General features: G+C 43.0%; 1 protein-coding gene across 8 annotated transcripts in view; it reads right to left on the bottom strand.

The window, feature by feature from the left end:
* Window positions 1-26,044, bottom strand: part of PUM1 (pumilio RNA binding family member 1) — an 86,943-nt gene that overhangs the window by 42,093 nt on the left and 18,806 nt on the right. For 6 of the 8 annotated variants that reach the window (XM_066638287.1, XM_066638285.1, XM_066638286.1 and 3 more), the window contains exons 3-5: window positions 12,232-12,300; window positions 3,687-3,795; window positions 2,489-2,667 (exon numbers count right to left, since the gene is read on the bottom strand). In XM_066638287.1, coding sequence (XP_066494384.1) covers window positions 2,489-2,667; window positions 3,687-3,795; window positions 12,232-12,300 — 357 coding nt within the window. The remainder of the gene's footprint in view (window positions 1-2,488; window positions 2,668-3,686; window positions 3,796-12,231; window positions 12,301-26,044) is intronic. The other 2 variants (XM_066638288.1, XM_066638282.1) reach the window with 1 other exon arrangement.

Consider the following 26,044-nt stretch of genomic DNA (forward strand, 5'->3'; position numbering starts at 1 on the left):
CAGTGCCTTTTCATGGGTGTGGCATATGACAGACAAGACATGCAGCTGTAGAAGAATGAAATCAGTATATTGTGGGGTTCAAAGTTCAGTATGGCTTAGTTTGCAGAGGAACATGCACCGTATGGCAGCGCTAACTTCAATCTGGTGTAAGTATTCCCCCAGTGCCACACTCTGGGATAGGAGGGTGGGATAGGAGTTTTTCTACCAGTAGTGTACAATTGTAAGGTCAGCTCTTGATAGCTTGTGGAAAATGCCCTGTATATAGCAGGAAAAGATTGCCCCTGTATAGCAGGCAATATACAGAGACAATGCCCTAAATAGCAGGAAGAGAACGTTAGTATTCCAACAACAATACTGTCCTACAGAAACTATAGTTGAGCCATTTTGACAGCAGTGCTGAGGCCACCAAGAACAGTAGTTCTAGGGCAGTATTTCTCAACCAGTGGTACTTGAAGTGGTGTCCGGTGGTACATACAGGACCCCCAGGACCCCGCCACCTGGCAGCAGTGACAAAGCAGCAGTAGGAGGTTCAGCTTGGTAGGCAGAGCTCCAGCATGCACTACTCGCACGCTCAAAAAAGCCCTTCCATCTGTCCTGAGCCTCTTACCAGTGTTTGTTGGGTTGTCTGACTTCCTAATCCAGTAGTAACTAGTGATAACATTGTCAGTTTTTTCTAGCTGCACTTCCGATAGGTGGACCATGCAAAGTGGTATGAAAGAATCTGTCCCAGCAGATTCTAACATCCATGTTCTGGCTTCTCAGAGTTTGGCTAGGGATGTCATGGCCCCTGGAGCATTACAGATCTATCCAATTAACTGACTTCACATATGCAGCAAGACACGTACTAGACACTGTGTGGCAACAGCATGGAGACAGGTGAACCAGTTATCAGGGCTATCAAGATAACATCACACACAGTATTATCTTCTGATGGCACAGTTCCATGCTCTTTTATGTTCCTACTAGCACAGTCAGGTGGTTCTGACCCTTGGATACTCATGAAGCCAACTGGATTTCTGAATTCTCTGTAGAATACTCCCAATGACTTTGGTGGGTGCCCTGCACATGTTTAATGGTGTATAATTAAGTAAGGAAGTATTTGGAGGAGGATGGTTGGGTAACAGACATCTGAGTGTGCCAGTTGAAAGAAGAATCCTGCATTTGTTTATACAGTCTGATCTCTCCCTAGATGCCTTCCTTCCAGGCAGTGATTACATAATAGATGTCAAGACTCAAGTTTACCTAGAAACCATAGCCTCTCACTTGACTCATGGCCAGACTTTATTAGTACTACCGCATATCTTCCAGCATAAGTACTAAAGGAGGTTCCAGAACTCAGCCCAGGGAAGCCCTGGATCAAATTAAGCTCTGCTTCCAGGGGATGTCACAGAGAGAACTAAAGTAAAAAACATGCCATTGGGCTAGAAATCAACATTTTTTTTTCCTACGTGAAAGCTGAATGCAGGAAGATTAGCAGGAAGCTGAATGCCATGCCCAAAACCCCATGCTTCTTCTGTGGCACTGTAGTTTGCATAAAGCCACAGTCTCAATGAGGGCAGAACTACCTCAATGGCAGACAAATTGCCAGTGCAAAGAAAGGCTAGGAAGATAAGGATAGCAAAATACACTTGCAAATGAAAGACACTCCCCAGATCCACATACAGGGCCAGAATAGGGGAATGCCAGACCAAGCCCCAACAGGACGCCCACTGCGGTCTTCCTCAAAGCGCCCAAATTCTGCTGCTTTTCCTTGCTCTATCGACTGTTCACCAAACGTTTCTCAGCAAGCAAGCAAGCAAATAGCAACAGCAGCAAGGAGAATGTGGGTTCATTGCAGGTATCATGCCTAAAGGTTCCACAAATCACACAAGACTGTTCCTATGAACATGCTGTTCTGTATCCCCAACAGGTGATGCAGGGAAAAGCTGACAACTGAAATACAGCAAGCTAGATCGATCGGATCCAGAACAGTCATTGGGTTTCTCTCCAAAGGTAGTTAACTCCTAATGGACAAAGTTCCACCGAAATTAACGGCACTTCAGTTAGTTGCGACCAACCTGTCTCCACTGACTGAAATGGTGCTTAGTCAAGATTCACTTTTACTGCATACAACCCACCATGATTTAGAGCTAGGCTCTCCAGACTCCGGCTTGCGGGCCAGATCAGGCACTCTGCTTCTTCCCTCCCCTGCATGAACAGCACTTACCATTCCACGGGGAGCCTTCTTTCCGCACTGCCAGTCTCCCATGTGCTCTGGCCTGCCACTTCTAGGTTCTGTTGCCCCAGCAGCCACTGCATCTGGATTTCTGGGCAGAAGGGGTTAGCGGGGGCTCCATTCAGGGTACAATGGCAGCTGGGAAAGAAGGCTCCCTGGCAGAACAGTAAGCACCAGTCACTCCAGGGACATCTTTCCTGGTGCACAGCATCTTCAGTTTGGAGACCACTGATTTAGAGCTAGAAATGTCAGATCATCATCAGGGACACTTACAAATGCTCCTTTTCTGAGACAGGAATCCCCAGGGGAGGAGCTCAACACATACTCCACCATGCTAACTCCAAGTCCACCGCTTTCTGATCGTGGGGATAACACCGAGTTCACCTCGTTGTTCACGTGAAATCCCTGACCAGGTCTTCTCTGAACCATGATTGGCTGGGAAACAGAATGATCTGCAACAACAACAACAAAAAAAAACTTGCTCACTTGATAATCCAAAGACTAAATCCAAGTCAAAGAACACATAGCACATGCCTCCAGAACACATGGAGTTTGTCAACATAAGGTAACAGCTATCTAGCTCTAAAAAGAGATTTGACATTCATGAAGAGAAGCTGAACAGTAGCTATTAGGATGATGACCAAATTATGGTCCAAGTCCAGAAGCAGCTTGCCACTGAATACACTGGCTCCCTGAGTTACAGACATCCAAGTTACAGGCAGCTACATTGCCGCTTTTGTGAAGGACATCCTTCGGTGGTGCTTTCACTTAGGTGCAATAGTGCTGGGTTGGCAACAGTCATATATACTGACCTGTATTCATTTCAGCTTATGTACAGTCTCCTATAACAACCTGTATGCTTTCATGGAACTTAGTGTACCACCTGCGTGAGGGGGAGGGGAGAATAACAGTGGGGAAGGCTACTGCTTTCATGGGCTTCCTGGAAGAATCTGGCTAGCCACGGGGGTAAAACAGGATTCTGGACTAGACAAACTTCTGGTCTGTTCTTGTTAACTGTGAGAAGTCTATCAGCAAAGCCAACACATTCATAACACCTCAGCTCTGCCAATGCTACCAGGAAGAATTCATGGGCAGAGACAGCTATCCTCCCACTATAATGGGATGTGCATACAGCTACTTTGGTTCTACCTTTACAAACCAATAATCCTTAGAGTGGAAGAGAGACATAGAACCTCATGCACAGTCCAACATGGCAGCAACCAGCCTCACCCCATTTACCTAAACACTGCACCACACAACCAGTTCAGTGCAGCTTTGGATTAAACCATTTTTAAGCAACAGGAAACACTTCATTTCTTTGGAGCTATTCTCAGTACATTCTTTATCTGTTAAGAGTTTCCATTAAAATACATGATTATGATGAGGAGCTAGGAAGAAGAGAGAGTTCTAGGGAAAAAAGTAAGAACAGAAAGCTCATTCCAAAATGATTCACATGATAATTTAAAGGTACCTGATGTTCCCCAAGCGCTATCTCTCCACTGATCACCCAAAAATATTCCTTTTGGTCCATCTTTGTTTGAATCGTCCGATTCCCAGAATTTTTTACCTGGCAAAAGCTGCTGTAAAATAAAATATTAAAAAAGAGAGATGTAAGAGACACACACTCAAGTACTTAATACCCCTCAGCCCAAAGTTTTCTCTTTCATATACACTAAGCTGGCACACAAAGTACACGAAAGCAAGAGAACACCATAACTGATAAAAGGGTGGAAAAGCGATCCAAAGCCTTGGTTTTGGAGGGGGTACATTTTTCACTTCTTTCCCTCCACTGCAGGAACTTTAATTTGCAGTGTTGTGAGGGGGCCGGCATATGAAATGGTCCCTTGAATGAGGGAGGAACACAAGGTGCTCCTTTCATCAGCCTATGTCTATCAAGACTGTGGCAGCATTCCTTGTTCTTGAGGAATAGCGCTAATACAACCTTTTGCTCCAGCTAACAGAAAAATCTCAGCAACAGCTACGCACCAATCTACATGCACTAGGATGAAGACACCCTGGTAGTTGAGGTGGGGGATAGAAGGGGCCCCATTCATTAAATGGGGGCAAAAGAAACTGAAGCCTGATGCAAAAAGAGGCTAGAGGGTATGTACAGAACTCAATGGGAAGGCAAAGGCTGAGGTCTTTCCCTCTGTCTTACGCACCCACCTGTGAACATTCATGAGCCATAACATAGTGCATACAGTTACCTAGGCTTTATAACACAGAAGAAATGCTTACCAAGAGCTATGGCAGAATGCACCTAAGTAGTCTATAGCTGAATGCCGCTTACAATGTATACTATAGACATCTCATTGTATCAACTCACCAATAAGTGGGGCTTTCTGAATAATTGCCCAGAAATTAATATTTGTCTCACTATAACCACAACTGAAAGTCTAAGACAGCGATTCTACACACACTTACCAGAGAGTAAAGCTCATGGAACTCAACAGGGCTGAGTGGACATGCATAGGTGGGCATATGCCCATGCTCTGTGCACAGTCAAGAGCCCAAACACTGTTCAAATCAATATTTTCTAGTTCAACAATGTATTTCAGCAACTCAGAAGGCCCCAAGTAACAAAACTGGCTGGCACCCGCCTACTCCTCCCTAGCCCAGTTAGTCCAGCTGAAAGACCGCATGAGCAAGAGCACCTACACACTCTTCCCCCAGACTGACTCAAGCACTGTACCTGCTCAAAACAGGAGCAAACTGTGCAGTCAAAGCCAGCTGAAAGGATGGCCTACTTGGAAATGCAGCTATGACAAAGCCAAGGAAGGCCATGTCAAGCTATGGTTCAAGGATTCAGCAATGGCAGAGAAACTCGGAAGCAGTGTTAGGAACTCGAGTCAGGTGACTTGGACTCGAGTCACAAAAACATGTTTTTCAGTGTGACTCTTATAAGAACATAAGAACAGCCCCACTGGATCAGGCCAGAGGCCCATCTAGTCCAGCTTCCTGTATCTCACAGCGGCCCAACAAATGCCCCAGGGAGCACACCAGATAACAAGAGACCTCATCCTGGTGCCCTCCCTTGCATCTGGCATTCTGACATAACCCATTTCTAAAATCAGGAGGTTGCGCATACACATCATGGCTTGTACCCCATAATGGATTTTTCCTCCAGAAACTTGTCCAATCCCCTTTTAAAGGCGTCCAGGCCAGACGCCATCACCACATCCTGTGGCAAGGAGTTCCACAGACCAACCACACGCTGAGTAAAGACCAACCACATGCTGAGTAAAGACTCTTGAGTCATGTATGTGGAAAAAGACTCGAGTCAGGGGCCCCCTGACTCAGCACCTGTCCCCACGTGTGCTGACTCGAATCTGCCCGTGTCCGGGGGTGCTTGCTTACTGTTTTCACCACATAAAAAATGTCACGGGGCCAGCATTCCGACGGTGAAAAGCAGGGAGGTTCCAGCCGGGAGGCAGAGAAGGGTTAATGAATTGGACAGAAGGGGGGAGGGACAACTGAGCTCTTTTTTCCCAAATCTGATAGGAAGGAAGGAACAGGTGAACTATGGATAGAGGATGGGCATTCGGATATTTTTATTGGCTGAGGGAGAGCAGGAGGAGGAGCCTAAGGGGTTTCTTCCTTACAATTGGCTGCAGAAGCCCAGGGAGGTGGGAGAAAATTATTTTGCCCGATTCTACTTTCCAACCTTATGGCTCCCCGGCTCTGTTGTTACTTGGGGGAGCAACCTACACTGAATGACCAGCTGAAGTGGGACTACTTCTGAGTAGGACTGCCAAGGATCCAGTCATCCTGGTAAGCCTCCCAGCTGCTGCTCATGACCCTCACCCCTCTCACAGCTTCTGTCCCAGCTCTCACGCAGTTCCTCCCGCCCCTCTTGCCCTCTTTACAGATGGGCGGGAACAGCAGGGGAGTGAGTAAAGAACTCCGACACACACACAGAGCCCCGCAGCAGCCGAGTTTTTCCGCAGCAGGCTTTTTAAACAGGGGGAGGCAACTCGAGTCAAGTCCATTAAAGGGTGACTCGGAGACTTGGAAAGTGCCCCCATTAGGACTCTTTTTTGAATTGAGACACAGGGGGCAGTAACTCTACAACTCAAATCAAGCCCCGCTGAGTTTTCCCAGCACTGCTTGGAAGTGTAATTAACAAGTCTTTGCACCTAGTTATCGGTATCTCTCATACACCTCTAGCCATTAAAACCTAAAACTAATACAAATCAATCGAAAAATGTCTGCTTTATATAAAGGTCTGCAGAAAACCATGGATAATGAAATCCATGGTTGGACCCTGTGTTCTGAGGCATGGGGAAGTCTATGGGCCCTCCCAATGTGGGTTTGGAACCTGAATTGGGTCAAATCTGCAAGTTCCAAACCCGTGGATGGAAAGGGACTTCAGAATTAACATGTGGATACTTTTCATCCAATGAACCAACAAATGATTGGACTGCATCCTAAACTGAGCTATCAAAGGACTCCATCATGACTGACTAAACTTGGGATAGAACCCTTTACTTCTTCCTATGGGCTGCTTTCTATATATATGGAAATGGTGTCCATTCATCCAAATCCTAGAACTTTTCCCAGTGGTTTGGAAATTTAAGTTTGGGAGAGAGCTGCTCCTTATCCTAATTTAATTGCTGGAAACAGGAAAGTAATGCAATGGCTGGCTGCAGTTCCAAAAAGAGCCCAGAACAGGAACTTGTGTGCATCTTGGGTTCAAGATCTTATCAACACAGCTATGCACCTTTGCCCACAAGTGTTTCAATTTAAGGCAGTTCAGCCAAATTAGCATACTTGACTCACCACAAGTCCTGAAGAATTTGCCATCTCTTTTTTCCATATGTTCAGCCAGCAGTAAATGACATCTACTGTACTTAGAAACATTTCAAGAGAGACCCTCGCATGGAGATTGCTGGTCTGAGTTCTGCTAGGTTCCTGTTCTTTCACTATTACATTCTGAAAGTCTACATCCCACGCACTTGTATTAAGCAGAGATGCCTTCATCCATTATTATTGTTTAAGATCTTGTAAAGGGCAGAAATCAAGGCTTTATTTATCCTGCTCCACTACATGCCAAACTGAATCGGAATCATTTAAGCTTCTGATGACATTGTCCTTCTGTTCTTCCTCTCTTTGGAAGTGTGATGAAAGATACTGTTACCATGGCTGAGGTTGACAGTATTACATGCCTCCATATTGAAGCTGAGAGAGTAATTAAACCAATTTAAAATGCCATTTTTCTCCTAGTTTAGTATCTGTTTTGTTATTACAGGTGTGCCCCAGTATCTGCGAGGGATCCATTCCAGCCCCCCCAACAGATACTGGGTTCTCTGGATATCCGCAGATCCTGGGGATCCGCAGGGATACTGTGGTCACCCCCTCGCTGCGCCCATTAAACCATTTTTAAAAGTTATTGGGGCAGAAATCGACTTGCTTAAGTCAATTTTCCCCCCAGTAAATTTTTAAAGCAAGGCAATGGGTGGGCAACCCCCCACTCTCCTGCCTCCCCCCCGCACACCCATTAAACTGTTTTAAAAACTTACTGGGCATGCATTCTTGTTTAAACAGGTTGCATTTGCCGCCAGAAGGAAGAAGGAAGGAACTGCAGTAACGTCTTCCTAGTGACCTCACTGGTGCTCCCTTTAACCATTCCGGCTGCTTTTGCAAATTTTAATATCTGTCTGCTGTTAACTGATGCATTGTAAACAGTCTTTATTTTTTCCATTATATAACAGAAACAAACTTTTTTCTTTTTTGAACAGAGACTTGGGTTAGCTGTAACAAGTCATGGTTTTGCTGCAAGCATGAGCCAGCCCAAGTCCTCCAGCACCCCAGGGCAAAAGGGAAAGTTTTAGGTTCATGGTTTGTAGCCAAATGCAGTTCTCAGTTTCTTCTCAACTTGGGCAACTGGTTTGAACAAACCATAGTCAGCGAACAAGCCAGGATTATGAAACTAGCATTAACTCCTTGTTTACTATCCTGGTTCATGGGCTGTAGAAGCCAACTTTCATAGTCAAATGAGAAACAACAGTCTTCATTAAAATCATAAAAGGAAGCTTTTCAATAGGTTAGAGGGAGCATGTGAGACCACGACAATGCTCAAAACAAGACACAATTTGGCTGAGTTCCGATGAAAACACATTGTCAAATTTGTGGAGTTATCTTCCAAAGCCCTGTAATTTAACTGTCTCGATCTCACCTGTAAACCTGTCTCTGGTCAGTACTAATTCAGACCGTAAGGAGTGGCTCAAATCACGTAACTTAGATGCACTTCTACAAGAGGTTCCCTGCACACAGAAAAATAGCATGGCAGGGTAAAAACTAGGCTAGAAGCCCTTATCTCTAATGTGCAGAGAACCTTTTAACATAAAGAGAATTCAGTACTGTGAGGCTCTACCTGCAGTCAAGTGATACAATGCCAGATCCAGGTTTACCACCTCAGAGAGAACGAGGTCTTAATTACAGGGTGCCACCATAAGGTCTCCACTCTTTTCCCAGCTAGATTAATCTTAGTGGCCACCCAGCTCTTAAGGCTTTCAGAATCCCCAAACTCAAAAGCTGTTTTCAGCTGGTATAATGTCATTCTGGCCTAACCGTGTTGGAGGTACAAAAAACAAAGGGCTGAAACCTAAGAGAATGAATCTTTACTAAACACCACTGAAATCAAATGAAAAACTTAAAATCCATTAATTTCAATGGTACTTAGCAATGACTTGCGAACTGTGGGATACAACCCATTGTCCTTCAGATGTCAACTGGCTTTTAAGCAACTAGGGGTGCAATCCTAAGGCACCCTTGCACCAGCCCACAAGAGTCGCAAACATGGCGTAAAGCACATTTGTGCCTCCTTGGGAGTCGGCTGGGCTGGCACAGGGACACGTGCCAGCCTGTGGAGGCTGAATCCATCCTCCGTGCCAACTTTAACAGACGCAAGGCTCTGGGGAGGGCGGGGAGGGGGCGTTCCAGGGCAGGGGGAGGGCGAGCAGAGGGTGGTCCAGGGTTAGGCAGAGAGCAGGAGGCGGGGCTGGGACTCAGCAGTTATGCTGGATCCCAATCCCGTTCCCTTAAAGCCACTCCACTTTCCTTGTACTTATGCCACCTCCGAAGGTGGCGCAAGTCCAAGGAGACCCAAAGGGGCTGCAGTGGATTACCCGGGTGTAAGGGGAAGAGCTTCCCCTTACCTCTAGTTGAGCCACTTTGGGGCCTTATTTTGTGCTGGATACAGTGCAGGCTCCCTGGTCTGTCTGTTCCAGTGCAAGACAGGATTAAGTTGCACATATGAATTTACCTGTCGTTCTGCTAAGCTCATATGACCAAATAGATCAAGACACAAAGGATGCAATCCGCGTCCACTCTAATGAATTCTCTAAACAAGTTTACTGAAACTACCCTTTAAAACTGCCATCTGTCAGTAACTGCACGGACAACTTTATGTCAGGCAGGAGGCAATTAAAAGCTCCAATGCAGTGGCTTATTCCCTCCCTTAAAATCCCGCCTTCTTAAAATTCATCCAGATATAGATCCTCGAAATATATTCCTCCTAATAGAAAAGTCAACATGCCCTCTCTTTCATACATAAAACCAAAGTGCCACCCAATAAGATAATGTCTCATAATTCTAAATGGCTGATTGACGAGCTGTGAAGGACAGATGTCTCAGACCTGCTGTCTCATGATATCCAAGTTTAGCAGAAACTCTGTTTTAGGAGGGTGGGGTTTCACCTACCTGAAGGGCAGAGTCTGGGTGGGGCTGCCTCAAAGGAAGGCCAGCTTGGGTGTTGCTTGGGAGAGGCAAGTCTCCTCTCCCTTGCTCTTGGTTTCCCTGCATCACACATTACTCCCTGTTCACACAAAGAACAAGGACCAGAGCCCTACATAGGTATGACAACTGGGCCCAACACCTACATCCATTTCTCCAGTCTGCCTTTAACACACATACAGATATTCCACCACACAATCAATGAGGGAGGTTTTCATTTGCAATGGACACAGCAGTAGCCCCTGCCTTTGATGTATCTGTATCTACATAATGCAACACCAACTGTTTCTTCGTTTGCCAGATCTTTGTTGGTGAGCGACTCTGAGGCAAACCACATCAGGCAGTTTTCTGAATAGCCAAGCCTATGATTTAGCTTTTAAACCACTAGCTAAGCCCATTAGCATGTAATACAAGGAATCTGCAGGCAGACTCCTCCCATATATTCCCCTCAAGCACCACAAACTTCAGAGCAAGCCTTGCTTTGTAGCCCCTCATTTGTGAAAACACAGGCAAAGGGCTTTGCTGCTGTGGTCCCCTCTCTTTCAGAATTCCTTCCCTGGAGAAGAAGCCTGGTCATCTCTCTAGCAAGCTTTAAAAGAGGGTCTGCCTAGTCTTCTAAGAAGGTGTTAGGTGTCATGGAATGGAGCTGGAGCACACGCATTCCTTAAGTACTTCTATAGACTGGCTTGGGTCCTACTGTTACTGTTTAAATCAAAAATAAGCTTTCACTTTGACAGCCTTAAGCTGTGCAACAGTGTGGTTTAAATTTAAGAATCTGTTTCAGTGTTGCTAGGGTTTGGTTCCTCTACCAATCATCCCTAGAATAGCAATCAATGTTAGTAATGCATTTTTTTCTTATAAGTGCTCATCAATGGATTTCATTCCATACAGCAAACTTTAATGTTTATAATACACTGGACCCATGCACGCAATTCAATAGCACAACCTCCAAAATTGTCTCCCTCCCTCAAGTTTCTGCCCTCGACTATCACTGCATCAGATTTTCATTGCTCTCCTTCTGCCAGTGGTTTAGCTAAAGGAGGGACAGAGTACATTGCCCCAGGTACCACACCTTGAGGGGATGCCAATCTGCACCTCCAAATGCAGATCCATAGGTGGAGCTTCAAAAGTCCTCCTGGAGTCTTTTGAAAGGCACTTCCGCTTTTCATGAAAATTAGAAGTGCCTTCCTAAGGCTTCCAGGAGGCCTTCTGAGGCAAGGGAAGGCCACTTCCTGGACACGTTCAGACAGGACTGGGGGGGTCTTAAATCCGGTTTTGTTTATAGTTGTTTAAAATTTTTGTGTCCCCAGACAGCAGATGCCTTAGCTACACCACGAGCTCCTGTCCATCCTCACTGCAAGCTGATGAGGCCCAGGAGGCAGCACAGTGAGAAAAATTGCTCTTGAATGAATATGCCACCATTACATTTTCATTACTAGACAAAACAGCTATTTAGTCATTCAGGTGACTGACAATATTTTTCAGTGCTGGCTGAGCTGTTGCTAGTTCATACGAAACCATGACATTTTGTTTTGTTCAGGGGTTCTCCTAAGCATTAAAAGTACCTGGCTGCCTCTTTTGTGGTGAACCCAATAACAAAACAGTTACTCAGAAAGTTAACCAAGCCTTGGAACCAACTGACTATAGCTCTTCTGTTGAATACAGATTGTTGGTTTAAAAACAAAAACTTGTCTGTACAAGTCTGATTACACTTGTCTGTAATCATTTACAGATTTAGACTGCCAGCAAAGGGTCTGCATGAAGACGCTCAAAATCAAAACTAGCCTGAAGTGTCTGAACCAAAACTAAATTGGAGAGTTAAAAAGAATGCAGCACCTAAGACAGAATATACCCTTTAAAAAAAAAAAAAAAAAAAAAAGGTTCTCAGCTCCCTCTTCAAATATGACAATCAGGTTATACTTAAACAGTGATTTATTTTTGAGATCAACTGCTCCATTCAAAGAGGAATAAGAAGGTGTTAAGTTGGTCCATAGCACAGTTGCTAGATCAACAACTTTCCATGCTCATGCAACTTTAGATGGGACATACTTTAGGAAACATTTTTTCATCTTTAGAAAGCAACGAAAAGTTTTTAAAACCTGTACTATCTGGAGGCAAAGTCAGTAAGGGACTAATTTTCAGTCCCAAAGAACAGTCTTGACAGCACCATCGATACATCCCTATCTGAAACAAAGACCACCTAAGACTGCTTAGAGTGAGCTCTGAAATCCCTGGAGGAAGATCTAGATAAAAATATGGGGAGGGGGAACTTGCATACTTACCTCTCCCATGGCCCTTCCTTCCAAAGCAAGTGCTTGAAAATCATGATTTAATTCATCCATAGACCGAACCTATTAAATATGGACAGAAACAAAGATGAAAGAAGCTGTGGTAAAAAAAATTTCAAAACTAGAACACAAATAGACTTGTTGGAAGCAGCAAATAAGCAATTACTCTTGGCTCACACAATAATATGCTAAAAGAACACCATTAAGGCTGTAAAACGGAAATATTTGGGGAAGACAGGCACAAATTCAGATTAAAGGAACATCAACCACAAAGACAGTTTAAGCAAAACCAAAAGATTGGAATTTTGTAACTGTTAGGTAGCTGTATTAAACAGAATGTTTGGAAGATACATGTATCTTAAGATCACAACAAATCTCAAAAGATTTCTTGGAAGTTAATGAGAAACTGGATGCTCCAATTAAACCTTCAGGAGGAGGTACATCATATTAAGTCACTAAAAAAAAGAATAAGTGGTGCTTTATAATGGACCCCCTTGCTATAGCAACAATTAATGGAATCTTCTCTAAAATTTCAGTTGTAAGACAGACACACAACAAGGTTGTCCCCAATCATCCATGTTGAATTAACAATGTTCTCATTGACTTTCAGTCATGGACAGAGCAATGATAAATAAAAAGGAAGTGAAAAGGAATCATGTACACAGATGACTACAGTTTATACTACTGACGAATTCATTCACATCAGTTCTTCCACCGCCAATGGATATTGGGATCTTTGGAGAGATCTCAGCCTTAGATCCTTGAATGGAATAACGTGTCCCAAGGATCAGATGTTCGACAGTTCAAATATGCAAAGAAATACCTTATCTAGTAGATGTCAAGATTTGCTCTAATCTTACAAAATGCCATTTCGTAACAAACACGATTTGCCATGATTTTTGCAAGAAAGAACTGGGCAAACTATGCACTGTATATGGTCTTCCCAGTTACTTCGAAAGATCCTGAAGAAACTCTGGGAAACTGTAATATGGAATTAATTATACCACCTAACGTTTATATAATGCTTGTCTTAAGTGTGCAAAGTGCTTTACATGTATTATTGTGATATTGTCTTTACAACAACGCTGTAAGGGTAGTGTTATCTTCATATTGCAGCTGAGGCTGAGAGGGAACAGCTTGCCTAAGGCCACCTACCAAGACATTATAGAACAAAGACCAAAACCAGGGAAAGCCAAATTTGCAGCTCAGACTTACAAAACAATTCTAGGCACATCTATTGAGAAATAAATCCCATTGTGTTCAATGGGGCTTATTCCCAAAATGTGAATAGCAGCCATTTTCAACTGTTGCGCCATGGTACATTGGTGTGCCAAAAAAGGTCCGCAGATGTGCCACAGAACTGTGGAGCACAACAGCTGAAAATCACTGAAAAACTCTTCCAGGTTCTGAGGCCCTGTTTCTAGGGCAAATTGTCTATTCCTCTTCCGGTTGTGCTAACAGAAGAAGGAAAACAGAACCACAGAACCCAGAAGCCTATCCCAAAAGCCAGAAGTGACATCACAAGAGGGGAAAACCACAGAGAAGACCATAGAGGTCAGTGTGCCACGGGAAGAAAAATGGTGAAAAATGCTGGTGCATTTTATACCTCTGCTGGTGCAGAGGGCTTGAACACACAAAAGTGATAATGCAAGGTTCTTGTCCACAGAAATCAAAAGGGAATCCTGACTTGGCTTTACACAAGATGCCACCATCTCAGTAATTGCACCATTTCTTCCACATGTAGCTCCAAACATTCCACTCATACATTTCAGGATACATCCCAAATGCAGGAGATGTTCAAAGCTTCTTATACCAGTTTTCCATGGAAAGAACTGGTTCTGGTGTACTAGCACTGTTGCAAAAGTCTCTGGCATCAATCTCTTTCCCACTCCAAATCTGTGCAACGCTGAAGAGGTGGATTGTGAACGGGAGTTATCAAATTAACATCAAGGAACATATTGCAGCTGCTATTCTAACAGATGATTTGGAAACCAGTTTGTTTCCAGATTCAATTCTGAGTGTCAATTTGACCTTTAAAAAGTCTTAAACACAGTCTTCGCCCACCTTCTAAAAAAACCGCTCATAGGGCATATTCTTCTAAGTCAAAAACATAGTTACCATTCATTTTAATGGGAAAATTGTTGATGCACTCCTGAACCCTGAAATTGAAACCCATTTATGCTAAACCACCACCAAATCCAATTAAAATTTGCATAATTAGTTCAATAGTTAACATTAGCAATCATAACATAGCCCAACAAGGCATTTTCCTTTCATTCTCCATAATACGACTGTTTGCCTGTTCTCGTTAAGCTCTTTCATTACAATTACACACCATACACTTACGGCTACACTCAGATACAAAACATACATATGATACCGCAAAGGTGACCATATGGTGGCTCTCATTTCAGGGCACTAAGCTGCTCGCAAGGCACGTGAAATCCGTATCAGTAAATGAGAAGAAATGCCTCATAAGCTGAAGTACAGGCATTAAATGGAAACTCTCATAAAGAGTAATTCAAAGGCATATCTCAGGATATTACTATAGCAGTAGCTCCCAAATTTTTTCAACTGGTGGCTCCCTTGACCTGTTGGGCCATTGGCCATGGCTCCCCATTAGGTTCCAATCCTATACACATTATACAGGGTGGCGAGTTTTTTTGCAAGGATTCTGCAGCTCCTTTGGGTGGTTTCCGCAGCTCCCTGAGGAAACCACTGGACTAGTGTGGGACCAGGGAATTCTATGAATCTTCTCCCATATAAACCTGCCTGAATACCAAGGTCAGTATAGGGCAGGGGGAGCAGAGCGACCTATCAAGAGTGCAGCAGGTGGCAATGACAGATAACATCTGCCACAGTGTCAATGCTATGGAATGCCCTTCGTAAAGGAGGTTCACCTGACACCATTTTTGCTCAGATGAGACAGTGAATTTTTTTTTATTCCATTAGGTATTTGGGCCTTTTTAACATATTAGGTACTTGAGAAATTCCTGTTACTGTAGAAGTTTATCAATATTCGTAGCAGTAGTGGCATTTTAAAGCACTGGATGATCTTCTAATTTGTATTGGTTGCTCTATTATTTTATTGTCTGATTTGTTGTAATGATTTCAATTGCCCTTGCTATTGTGTACATTCTTGTTAGTCACTCCAATTATCTCTTAGATGGAAAAGCGGAATAAAATGAATGGAATTATCCTGAGAAAGGAATGCCTGCAATGCCCTTGTCATGCACCGAGTGGTTCAAGGAGCTCTCTAGCGCTGTATGACTCAAGAAGATGACTCTATGAAACAGGAAGGTATAGAAAATCTATGAGGATGCTTGAGCCTCTATGAAAAAGTTAACTCTGGTTGCCACTTGAGACACAGTTGTTCTCTGTGCTTCTCAAGTGCACTGTTATCTATTCATTTTAGCAATCACTGCCCTACAAACACTACATAGGATCAGATGGGTGGGGGAGAACTGTTTTCCATTTTCTCTCAATGATAAACGAACAATGAAGCCTGCCACATGTGACAGAGGGTGGCGGTAGTTTTGTTCAATGTTACCTTGTGGATTGGCTTAGGGACGACCCTCAGGTTCATGCACTCCCTTGTACTTCCTCCTCCTAAACAAGACTTTTGGGAGAACATTTTGGTAGCCTTAATACCTAAAATGCTCCTTTGGGATGTATTACACAGGCCTACGAATTTTGTTGTTACCAAGGAAGTTTGAACAAATTTATATTTTTTATAAAGTCAGGGGATGCTGAATCCAAAAATGGTATTGGTTTTGCAGGACTAGCTCTAGTTTCGGTGTATGGCATAGCCATCTTATATGCAGATTCAAGGAGGTTGCTTGAATCAGCATATAAGGTGGCTATGCTGCACCCCCAAAAATAGAGCCAATCAATGTAGTGGAAATGAGCAAGATTCCTTGAGGACACAGGATGTGGTGTCAACAGTGGCCCCTTGCTCTGACAGGTATGGGAAGCAAGCAACTAATACCAGGACCTTAGATTGCAGGGAGTGTGTGCTGCACAGCTGCAGTCACTTAAAGGCAACAAGGCCCTAAAGGACAAAAGCAGCACCTGGAGAAGGGAGTTTGTGGGTAGTAGGAGGAAAGGGTAGAAGAAGGAAGAAAAGAAGACCACTGACCAACAGACTATCTGGTGAACTGACTAACTGAATAGAGATTGCCAAGTTGTGGAAAGCTGAGGGGGCAACTGCTATACCTAGCAGAGCTGCTGCTTGGAAATCTGGTAGGAGGGACCACGCAGCCCCACAGGCAAGGTATACCTACTGGATACCTTCTCATCGGTGCTGGGGTTCAGCAGTAGTTTTGTATGCTGCTATAGTTAGTCGTGTTTGAGCCAGGGGGGACTACCTAGTTTAAAGAGGGCATAAGTTCTCTAGACAAGTTTGGAAGGAGTTTGGCAAAACCAATGCTGTTTTTGGATTCAGTACCCCAAATATACCAAAGAATAGGTCTAATTTATGACAACAAAGTGTGTAGGCCTGTGTTATTTATGCTGACTCTAGGGCCTCTTGCTATGATCAGATAAGTGGGACAAGAATAGAAGATGAATGGGCCAAGAATAAAACACACACAGATAAGATGATGTTCTTCACAACAGTGTAGGATTACTGTGTAGCAATTTTTATTGCTGACAGAATCTCACACTCTCTCTCCAGGAATAAATCAAACAACCAGTCATGTTACTGAAGGGATAAGAGTTCCACTCACTAGTTTGTCCATAACTGGATTCTAACATACACATACTCAGGAATGAAACTTATTCACCCAAGGTATTTAGGACTATTTGCAACTCAAGCAGTTAAAGAGCAGCTCAGAAGACTGAATAAGATGAAATTATTCTGGTTTGCCAACAATTCACAGTTAAGAAGTTTATTCTTCAAAAAAAAAATTATGCCTGAATTTCCCTTTACTGGTTCACTACTATTAAAAAGCTGGCAAAAATATGTAAACAATTTATTTGGAAAACATCCTAGGGTTAAAGCATGTAAGATGCAAAGCAGAATTTAGAAGCCCCTGATGCAGTGTTACAAATTCACTCAAAATACCCTAGTTATATGGGATGATTGATAAATCACAATAAATCAATCATGTCTAATCAATACAATTGATGTCATATTGATTAAAAATATTAGAATTATTCCAACCTCTTCAGTGGATAAAGATGAGAAAGGAATTAAGAAACAAGTCAAAACATCAGAAATTGTGGTATCACAGGATAAATGCAGGAGTAAATTCAGCTTCTAGGTTCTTTAACTTCAAGTGAAAAAAGCTTTGCTGAAAAATAGTTAATTTAACTATTTACTATTTAATTTACTATTTAACTATTTTTAAATAGTTGAATAGTTTTAAATAGAACCTGGAAGACTGAATTGTTCCAACAAGCATTTATGCTTTCACCAATTCAGTGACTTGGTATGAGAGAGATTTGTAACATGGGGAGGAGTTCAGGCTAAAGTCACAGGGCTGGCCATAATACCATTACCTCCAGGTTCAAACCCTAGTTTGCAACCCTGATTTGTGAAGAGAGAGCAAGCCAGATTTTGCCAGTTCCACTTTAATGGCAAACTATAATTCATGCTAACCAGGAACTAACTGAAGTGAAATGCACAAGGGGAGGAGAGACTGTTCAAACACATCACATTCATTTAATACTAAACCATGCTTTAGCGCAGCAATTTTCAACCAGTGTGCTGCAAATGATCTTCAGTTGTGACACGGGAGTTTGGGGGAGGGTCATTTATTAGTTGAGCCACTGGGGGATGCAAGCCCCCCTCCACCAGCAGTGTGCCTTGTCAACCATCAAAAACCTGATGTTGTGCCTTGACAACTTTAGCACCTTGTTGGTGTGCTGTGCGATGAAAAAGGTTGAAAACCACTGCTTTTGTGCTATGTCTGAATAGACCCACCTGGCATAGTCTTACACAAGTGGATGTTTCTGTTAAGTGTTTTAAACAAAGGGCACAAAGCTACTGTCCATGAACAAATTGGGGTTAATTTCATCTGTTTTGCTTTGAAAGAAGGGATAAGCAAATACAATAGCAATACACTAAATACTTAAATCAACACATGAGAACAGGTTGATATACAATGTTTACAGAGTTATCTCAACTATATCACTGACATTTTAAACAAATACAAGATTTGAAGAACACACCAAAGTTGTTTTGGCAACAGCACACAATCCACTGACGACAATAAAAGCAGCAATGGCCAATTTCTTAGATTCTCAGGGATAATGTTGTGAAGGCCTGGAGAAAAGTAAGAAAACGCGGGGTGGTGGGAGCAGTGGGAAAGGAAATGTCTGCTTCCATCTCTCATAGTAAGTATTTTGCCCTTTTTTCGAGTGAGAAAAATCAGAAGCTAGGAACAACCTTAAAAAAATGTCACTCTTAGAATGACAAAGTGCAACGCTTAAAAAATTTAAGCTCAACACTGCTTTCAAGCAACAACTCAAGACAAAACTATAGTTGATCTCAGTCTTTTCCTTCATGGGTCTGGATCAAAGACAGCCACTATTCGTAACGAACAGGACCACCAGGAAAAGGGCTTTACCCAATGTGCCTGTCACCATACTTTGCATATATCATGGTAACCCACTGCATATTAGTTTCCATAGCCTTCTGGCCCACCAACAATTACATTTTCCCATCTGCTTTTTCTTCTGGACAAGTGTATATGCAGAGAAAAACCTGCATATACATGCAAGAAATCTTTGCTGAAGATTTCACTTCCAGTATTTAATGAAGTGGACTGTAGTTCATGAAATCTTACACTGAAATAAACTAGGTAGTTTTCAAGGGGCTACAAGAGTCTCTGGGATTTATGTGAATTGTTCAATCCAGGATTGATTATGAGATAAACAACTACTAAAGAGTTCAATGCAATTATAAACTTTGAATTTGCTCCTAAGTTTAGTCATATCTAAAAGGAAGTTAGTCAAGACTAACTCAACTTAGCCTACAACCCTTTAATTCAAGATTGACTGACAGGGTGGAGGGCAGTTTTTTTCCCCCAAGGGAGGGCAGTTTTTTCCCCCAGTGTCCCCCAAGACACTGAAAGACATGTGATGCACCATTTTGGTGGTTCCTCCCCCCCCCCCCGGTATCCATGGAATCTGCAACGAGTCGGATCCACAGATAACGGGGTTACGCTGTATCATTTTATACAGTGTAAATATAGTTGAGAGCATTTTAAATTGCTCCCAAGGACAACAATGTCAGCAACATATCCAGAAATGAGGGAAACTCATTTCTAAGTCCAGATAATAAAACCATCCTTTTGTTTACAATATTGGCAAGTTTCTCTTTTCCACTTCTCTCCTTCCTTGGGAACTCCCTTTGCTTTCTTACAATGCGACATTGGTTTACAATCATGACAATGTTTTATTGTACTGCAGTTTCTCTTTTACTGGAGGTCATGCTGATGGCCCAACCTGGGAGTAAAAACACAGAGTAAAAATCCCAGAAGTAAATGCAAAAAACATGAGCTGGCAAAAACTAAAATATTCAAGTACCTTTAAGCTGCGGTAGCTTGCTGCTCCATCTTGTTTGTTGTTTGAATCAAACAAAGACATTCACACTTTTAAACTTCGTAAGTATATCAAACAGTACAATTTTATGTGCCAAATTAATGCACTGTATGTTCTTAAGGAAGCAAGGTTTAGATCTGATAAGAAAATATTCCATATATAGGGGGCCCCATAACTGCGGTTTCAGTAAACCATGGATCAGAAACACGGGCCATCCTGCACACCCCCACACATACCCTTTGAAGGAGAGGGCCTTCTGAGCCCCGTGGATTCTGCAGGGTTTATTTACTTAATTAAAATTGATTTTGTCGTAGGGGGGCACAAATCTTCTTTGACCTCAGGTAGCAGATAGATGCCTTAGTTATGCCAGTGGCTGGGAGAGGCAGCAGAGCAACTGGGTGGTAAGCACTGGGGGGCAGGCGGGTTTCCCCCCAATTTTCACTTTTTTAAAAGCCTGATGTGATGTCACTTCCGGTTGCGACTCCACTTCCAGGACATCATTTTGAGCTTGGCACCGGGCTACACAATCATTAGCTATGCCACTGGCTTCAGAAGTATTTCATCTGAACAGTTTTAAACACAAGACTAAGTGGAAAGCTTTATTAAATGCCTACTAACCAATATTTTGTTTAGGAGAGACAGCAGGCAGGTCTAGATGGGAAAAGACTCTAAAGATATCAACATAATTGGTTTGCAATTAGTACAAGTAGGATTGCATCTCTCCATATAAAATCTTAAAAAAATAAACCATTACACGGTTTGTGCCAAAGGTATCTAATGCAAAATAAATGAGAACAAGATATGCTAAAAACACTGTCAAGCCACTTAGGTTGCTTTTTAAAAAAACACATATACTAGGAGTAACTAGTATACTAAGAGTAACCCCTGGGGGCTGGGGATAAGAATAGGCCCTCAGTTTGGCTGTACTTGTCGTAAGAGGAGACTAAACAGCCACCGGGTAGATGGGACTTGTTAGCCTGGGAAGGCAGCTCATCTGAGAGAAGGAAAACTCTGATCCCAAACCTCCACTGCCTTGTGGCTACATCCAGTTATGGAAAAGGCTTCAGGAGTCAACCTCGAGGCAAAATCCGGAGCCGGAGTCCCTGAGGCAGTTCATGGCTGAACACAGTCACGTTCTGGCAACTCCTGCGACGCCGCTGGAACCAACCATATTGGCTTCTGCCTTTCCATTGGACCATTTCAGCAGCGTGGAGAGGGGCGATTTGCTGCATGGGTAACATTCTATCCTCCATATCTACTCTACCCAGGCTTCGCACACTGGAGAGGACACTCTGTTCCAGAACCACTATTCAGAGCGCGATACCATAGTCTTCTAAGACTGAAGGATGCCAACAGAGATACTAGGAGTGTTCAATGATTCCATGGGAGGATAACAGCCAATAAAATAAATCTCATAAATAATCTTTCACTTTTAATATTCCTTTAAATTGTACTTAACTAGAACCTGGGAGACCTGGGTTCAAGTTCCTGCTTGAAACTTAACTGGGCAGTCACCATCCCTGAGCTCAACCTACATCACAGGGCTGCTGTGAAGATAAGAAGGGGGGGAGGAACCATATAGACCACCTTGAGCTCCTTGGAAAAAGGATGGGATAAGAGCAACCAATAAGAAATCACTTTGGGATTCAAACAAAAGAAGTGACATGGTTCTGTATACTCCCCCCTTCGTTCAAAGAACGGTTGAATAAAATGTGGGAACTGACAGAAACACAACAGGCAACTAATCAACTTCCCTGACTAACAGACAACGCCAAGTCTGTAGGGAAGAAACTGTCCACCTTTATTTCACTTAATGAAGAGACAGTATAAATGGATATTTGATCAGTACAGCAGCTTTTTTCATCCTGCCAGACACCTCTACCTACCATTCTGCATTTTGTGCCTCTTCTATATTTTAATCAATTAAAGCAATTAAATGCTTCACAGTTAGAGGGCACCTGCACCTGGGCAGTATGACATGATCAATGCAGGGAAGGAGGAAAAATGCCTAGCATAATGTATGACAAAATACACTGCAATATGCTGAAAGATCCGATTCAAAGAGGTGCTGGCACTGCCATCCATGTGCTGATCCTACAACTGGAACCCGGTCAACTGCCCATTTTGCTCCTCTTAGAGGGGGAAGACCAACCAACCCCTATCCACTTCAGCAACTTTTCTACTGATTATTTGTTGGTCTGCATCTTTTTAGATTGTGAACATTTGGGGATAGAGAGCTTGAAATTTATTTATTCTGCTCCATAAACTGCTTCTTTTGACTTTTTTGTTGTTGAAAACCCATATGTTATAAATAAGAGTTACTGTTTTCACAATTCTGCTTGTGTCAGAGACTGCAACAAGCTCTTTTGTAAGCAAAACAGACCCTTTAAGACTTAGGTTCACTTTTCTTGGGCAAAATTCTAGCGCAAGGTGCAAAGCAGCCTTGTCATGAGCAGGAGAAGTCATTGGTATGTGAAGGACTCTCTCTGGATCTAACCCATTGTGTTTCGTAGCTTCTCTAAAGAGCGGGATCATTTCAGAACTCCAAGAAGCGCAAAAGATACGAAGCCTCTTATTTCAGAAAGCACTTTTACCTCCCTTAGGAGGCCAACTGTGATGACAGAAATACCGTCGGTTGTATGGAGCTTCTGGGGACTAGATAAGATAGCTCAGTGGTTCCCAAACTTTTTAGATGCTGTAGAGCAGTGGTTCCCAAACTGAATCAAGGCTCCCTAGGGAGCCAAGGAAACCAGCCAGAGGAGCTGTGGAATACTCATGAAAAACCTATACAACATATAGGATTGTAGCCCTAATGGGGAGCCACAGCCAATGGCCCAATAGGTCAAGGGAGCCTCCAGGCAGAAAGGTTTGAGAACCACTGCCCTAGAGGCTGCAGCCTGACTTATAAACTCCAAGGGGTGTGGCTATAAGGGTAATTGGGCAGTGCCCCCCTCCGTAGCAACTTGTTTAACCCTTGATGCACATAGCCCTAATGTGCCCAGTCAGTTTCACAAACCACCAAATACTGGGTCACAACCAACTGGTGGGTCCTGGATCCACAATTTGAGAACCACTGAAATAGCTCTAAGGGCCAGTAGCTAGACATCTGCAATGTGGGCTACCCAAGTTTAACCATCAACAGCAACTTAAGGAAGCTTTTTTAAGAACCAAGTCCCTTTTCCATGGCCTTGGGTTGCATCTATTTAAAATCATTCAGCAGTATATCTGATATCTGGGAGGTACAAAAGGTTCACCCACCATTTTCAGAGGTGGCAGAGAAGTCATACGTTCCCATGACAACCCTAAACATACTGTCATTGCAGCATTACCCTGCTTTTATCTGTCCTTCTTTCTCACTTCTAAATACTTACACACCAGGCAGGGGCCTTATCCCCCCCCCCCCGCGGAGATACAGACACTTTACTGACAATAATGAGTTTGATACTCCTAGACCAGGTGAAGTCATAAGTCACAAAAATTGCACAGTATTTGGTTCAATGCAAATGGAATTCGGCCTCTCTGATCGGCTGAGCTCTCAAATTTGTTAAGGAAGAGTCACTGGTTAATGGTAAAGGCAACATTTCATTCAATTACAAGTACAGCCACATGCCAGAAGAGGAACTGAAAAATACTCTTGAAGTCACTGGAGATAACACAAATACAGATTAATGAGATTGAAAATAAGACTGCCCCATCCATGGGGCCAACTATGGTGGTTGCCTCAGACAGTGAACTGGCAAGTGGGGTGGTTCCTCCTCACACTTCCTGGTTGTGAAAAGAAAGTGAGTAGCAGGGGATGATCCTCAGAGGAAGCAGCTCACGCACTGCCAGATTAGGAGCATTTTGGCACACCACCAAAGACTCTGGGAGGTCTTCAGCCAACCCTGACTGAAAAGGATGGGAAAGGATATGGAAAGAAAACGATGTTGCACGCTCCAGGTATTGCTTGAAAGAGCAACTGGGTTGCTGTCTGGGGTACAGAGGACACACTGGGAGGAATCAGGTTAAAGGCAGCAACGTTTCCCCAAAAAGGAGAGTAGGCAGATAGAGGTTCACATGGTGCAGCAACATCTAAGCTTTATTGCACCATATCACAGTTTGATTGAGGCCACATGTAAAGCCCTTAGCAGCCAGGCTCTACTAGCATCAAAAGGCTTATCAGTGTGAAGAAAGCAGACAAATTAATGTTTGCTGTGGGTGGAAGTGGGAGAGGAATGCAACCGGCAGGAGTGGAAGGAGAAGAAAGATGCCTACTAAGTTCAGTAACTTGGAGGACAACCCCAGGGACAAGTCACCCTTCAATTCATATTAAGGGGGGCTGTGCCAAAACAAGACATTGTGCAAGGTGCTTGCACACAAATCCAAACAGAACCCTGACTAGGCTTTGCACATCATGTCAGGCAAGATGCAACATATAAAACTGGCAGTCCTTACTGTAATTGTTGTGCAAGTTCTTCCTCATGTACTTACACAACCACACGTGGAAAAGTACAAAATGCCTGCATTTCCATGTATGCTTCTCCATACACAATCCTGGATCTTTGAAGGGTTGTCTACTCTCATATGAATTGGCCAGGACGCTGGAGACTTAACAGAGGCCGTTTTCAGTTCCCTACCCTACACCTGAAGGTGAACAGGGATCAAAAGAGAAGGGCTTTGTCAGTGATGTTGCCACATTTATGGTACACCCTTTGCAGAGGAGTCTACCTGGTACTTTTCCTTCTTAAATTAGACACACTGGATTTGATCCACTGGATTTGAAAAAGCTTTTTGATGCAAAGTAATTTTTTTCATTTGCCAAGCATTTTCACAGGCTGCTTAATAGCTGCTTTACCTGATTACCATCATTTTCTCTGGCAGATACCACTCCTATCATCTGGTTGCCACCATTCAATATGACATTTGTCTATGTAGTGGTTTATTCTGTGTCACTTTGAAAAATTTAAAAGCAGGCTATAAATCTTAGAAATAAGTTAAAACAGCTGCTGAAACTGGACTCAAAGTTACAAAACATCCAATTTCCTCAGTTGACCTTGTGTCAGCATTAAAAAAAGAGAGAATGTCATGGAGAAGCATGTCTACATTTTAAGGAAAACACACAAAATTTTGTGAAACAAAATGATGGCTCAAAAATTCACCATTTTGGGGATGTGTCACTAGGCATACGTATAAAGGGTACACTGACTATGTATCACACACCTTTATACCTCCCCTTTCTATACCACAAAGTGTGTCCCTCAAAGTTTAATCACAGCAATTAAACACAACTTCATCATACAGTTCAATAGCAGCAACAGGAAAGCCAATACGCAGGATCAGACTCTCAAGATGAAAAACTAGAGAAGGTATCATCAGCTCCTTATTCAGTGGTTCCCAAACTCATGGCTGCAGCAGCGCTCTACACACTCACAGGGGCACCACACACCTTTCCTGGTTTGCCGAGCCAAGATCACACAAACCAGGAAGAAGAGACTGCATGGTGCAGCACACAATCTGAGAATCACTGCCTTGTACTCTATGCCAAACATACCAAATACTGTAACCTCCAAAAGGCCCTTGACAAGATGCCTCACCAAGCCGTCAGCTGTTCAGTTTCTTACTAGGAGTTGCACCAACCCAGCTCGGCCATAACATAAACTTGCTGAGCACATGGGGCCGAGACTGGCTTCCAAAAGCAGACAAGGCCCCATGACAAAATGATCAATGTTTTGTCACTCAAGTGTAGCAGTTTATTGGCTGGAGGTTGACAGAATGGCACTAAGCAGCTCCCTCTTTAAAATGAGTCCTGTTCACATATTACATTTTTTATATAACTATATAATTATAATGAACTCATTAAGATTTCCCCTTAGGATCAACATATTACAATTAAGATTTCCCTTAAATAATTAAGATTTTCCATTACGCACAATGTGGTTCCACATTACAAGGTATTTCTTCACGTGGAAATTCTTGGGATAGTGTGACCATCACACATACCTTTTCTTGGCAAGCTTGAGCAAATTTCATTTTATTAACACAATGCATGAGTATCTGGAAATGACAAAACTATCATGGGTTTGAAGGATAGCATCTAACAGTCAATCTACGATGCCAAGCTACACTGCCCCATATCAAGATGGAAACCCAGACTGGCACTTCAAACACAGCCCTTTAAAATCAGAAGTCACACTATAAAAAACATTATCCTTTCTTCCGTCCTATGAAAAATGATACAACTAGAAGAACCAGCAGGAGGTTAGAGACTTTTTCCTGCTCC

Source organism: Tiliqua scincoides, chromosome 10 (assembly GCF_035046505.1).
Source record: "Tiliqua scincoides isolate rTilSci1 chromosome 10, rTilSci1.hap2, whole genome shotgun sequence".
In the NCBI taxonomy this organism is placed as follows: domain Eukaryota; kingdom Metazoa; phylum Chordata; class Lepidosauria; order Squamata; family Scincidae; genus Tiliqua; species Tiliqua scincoides.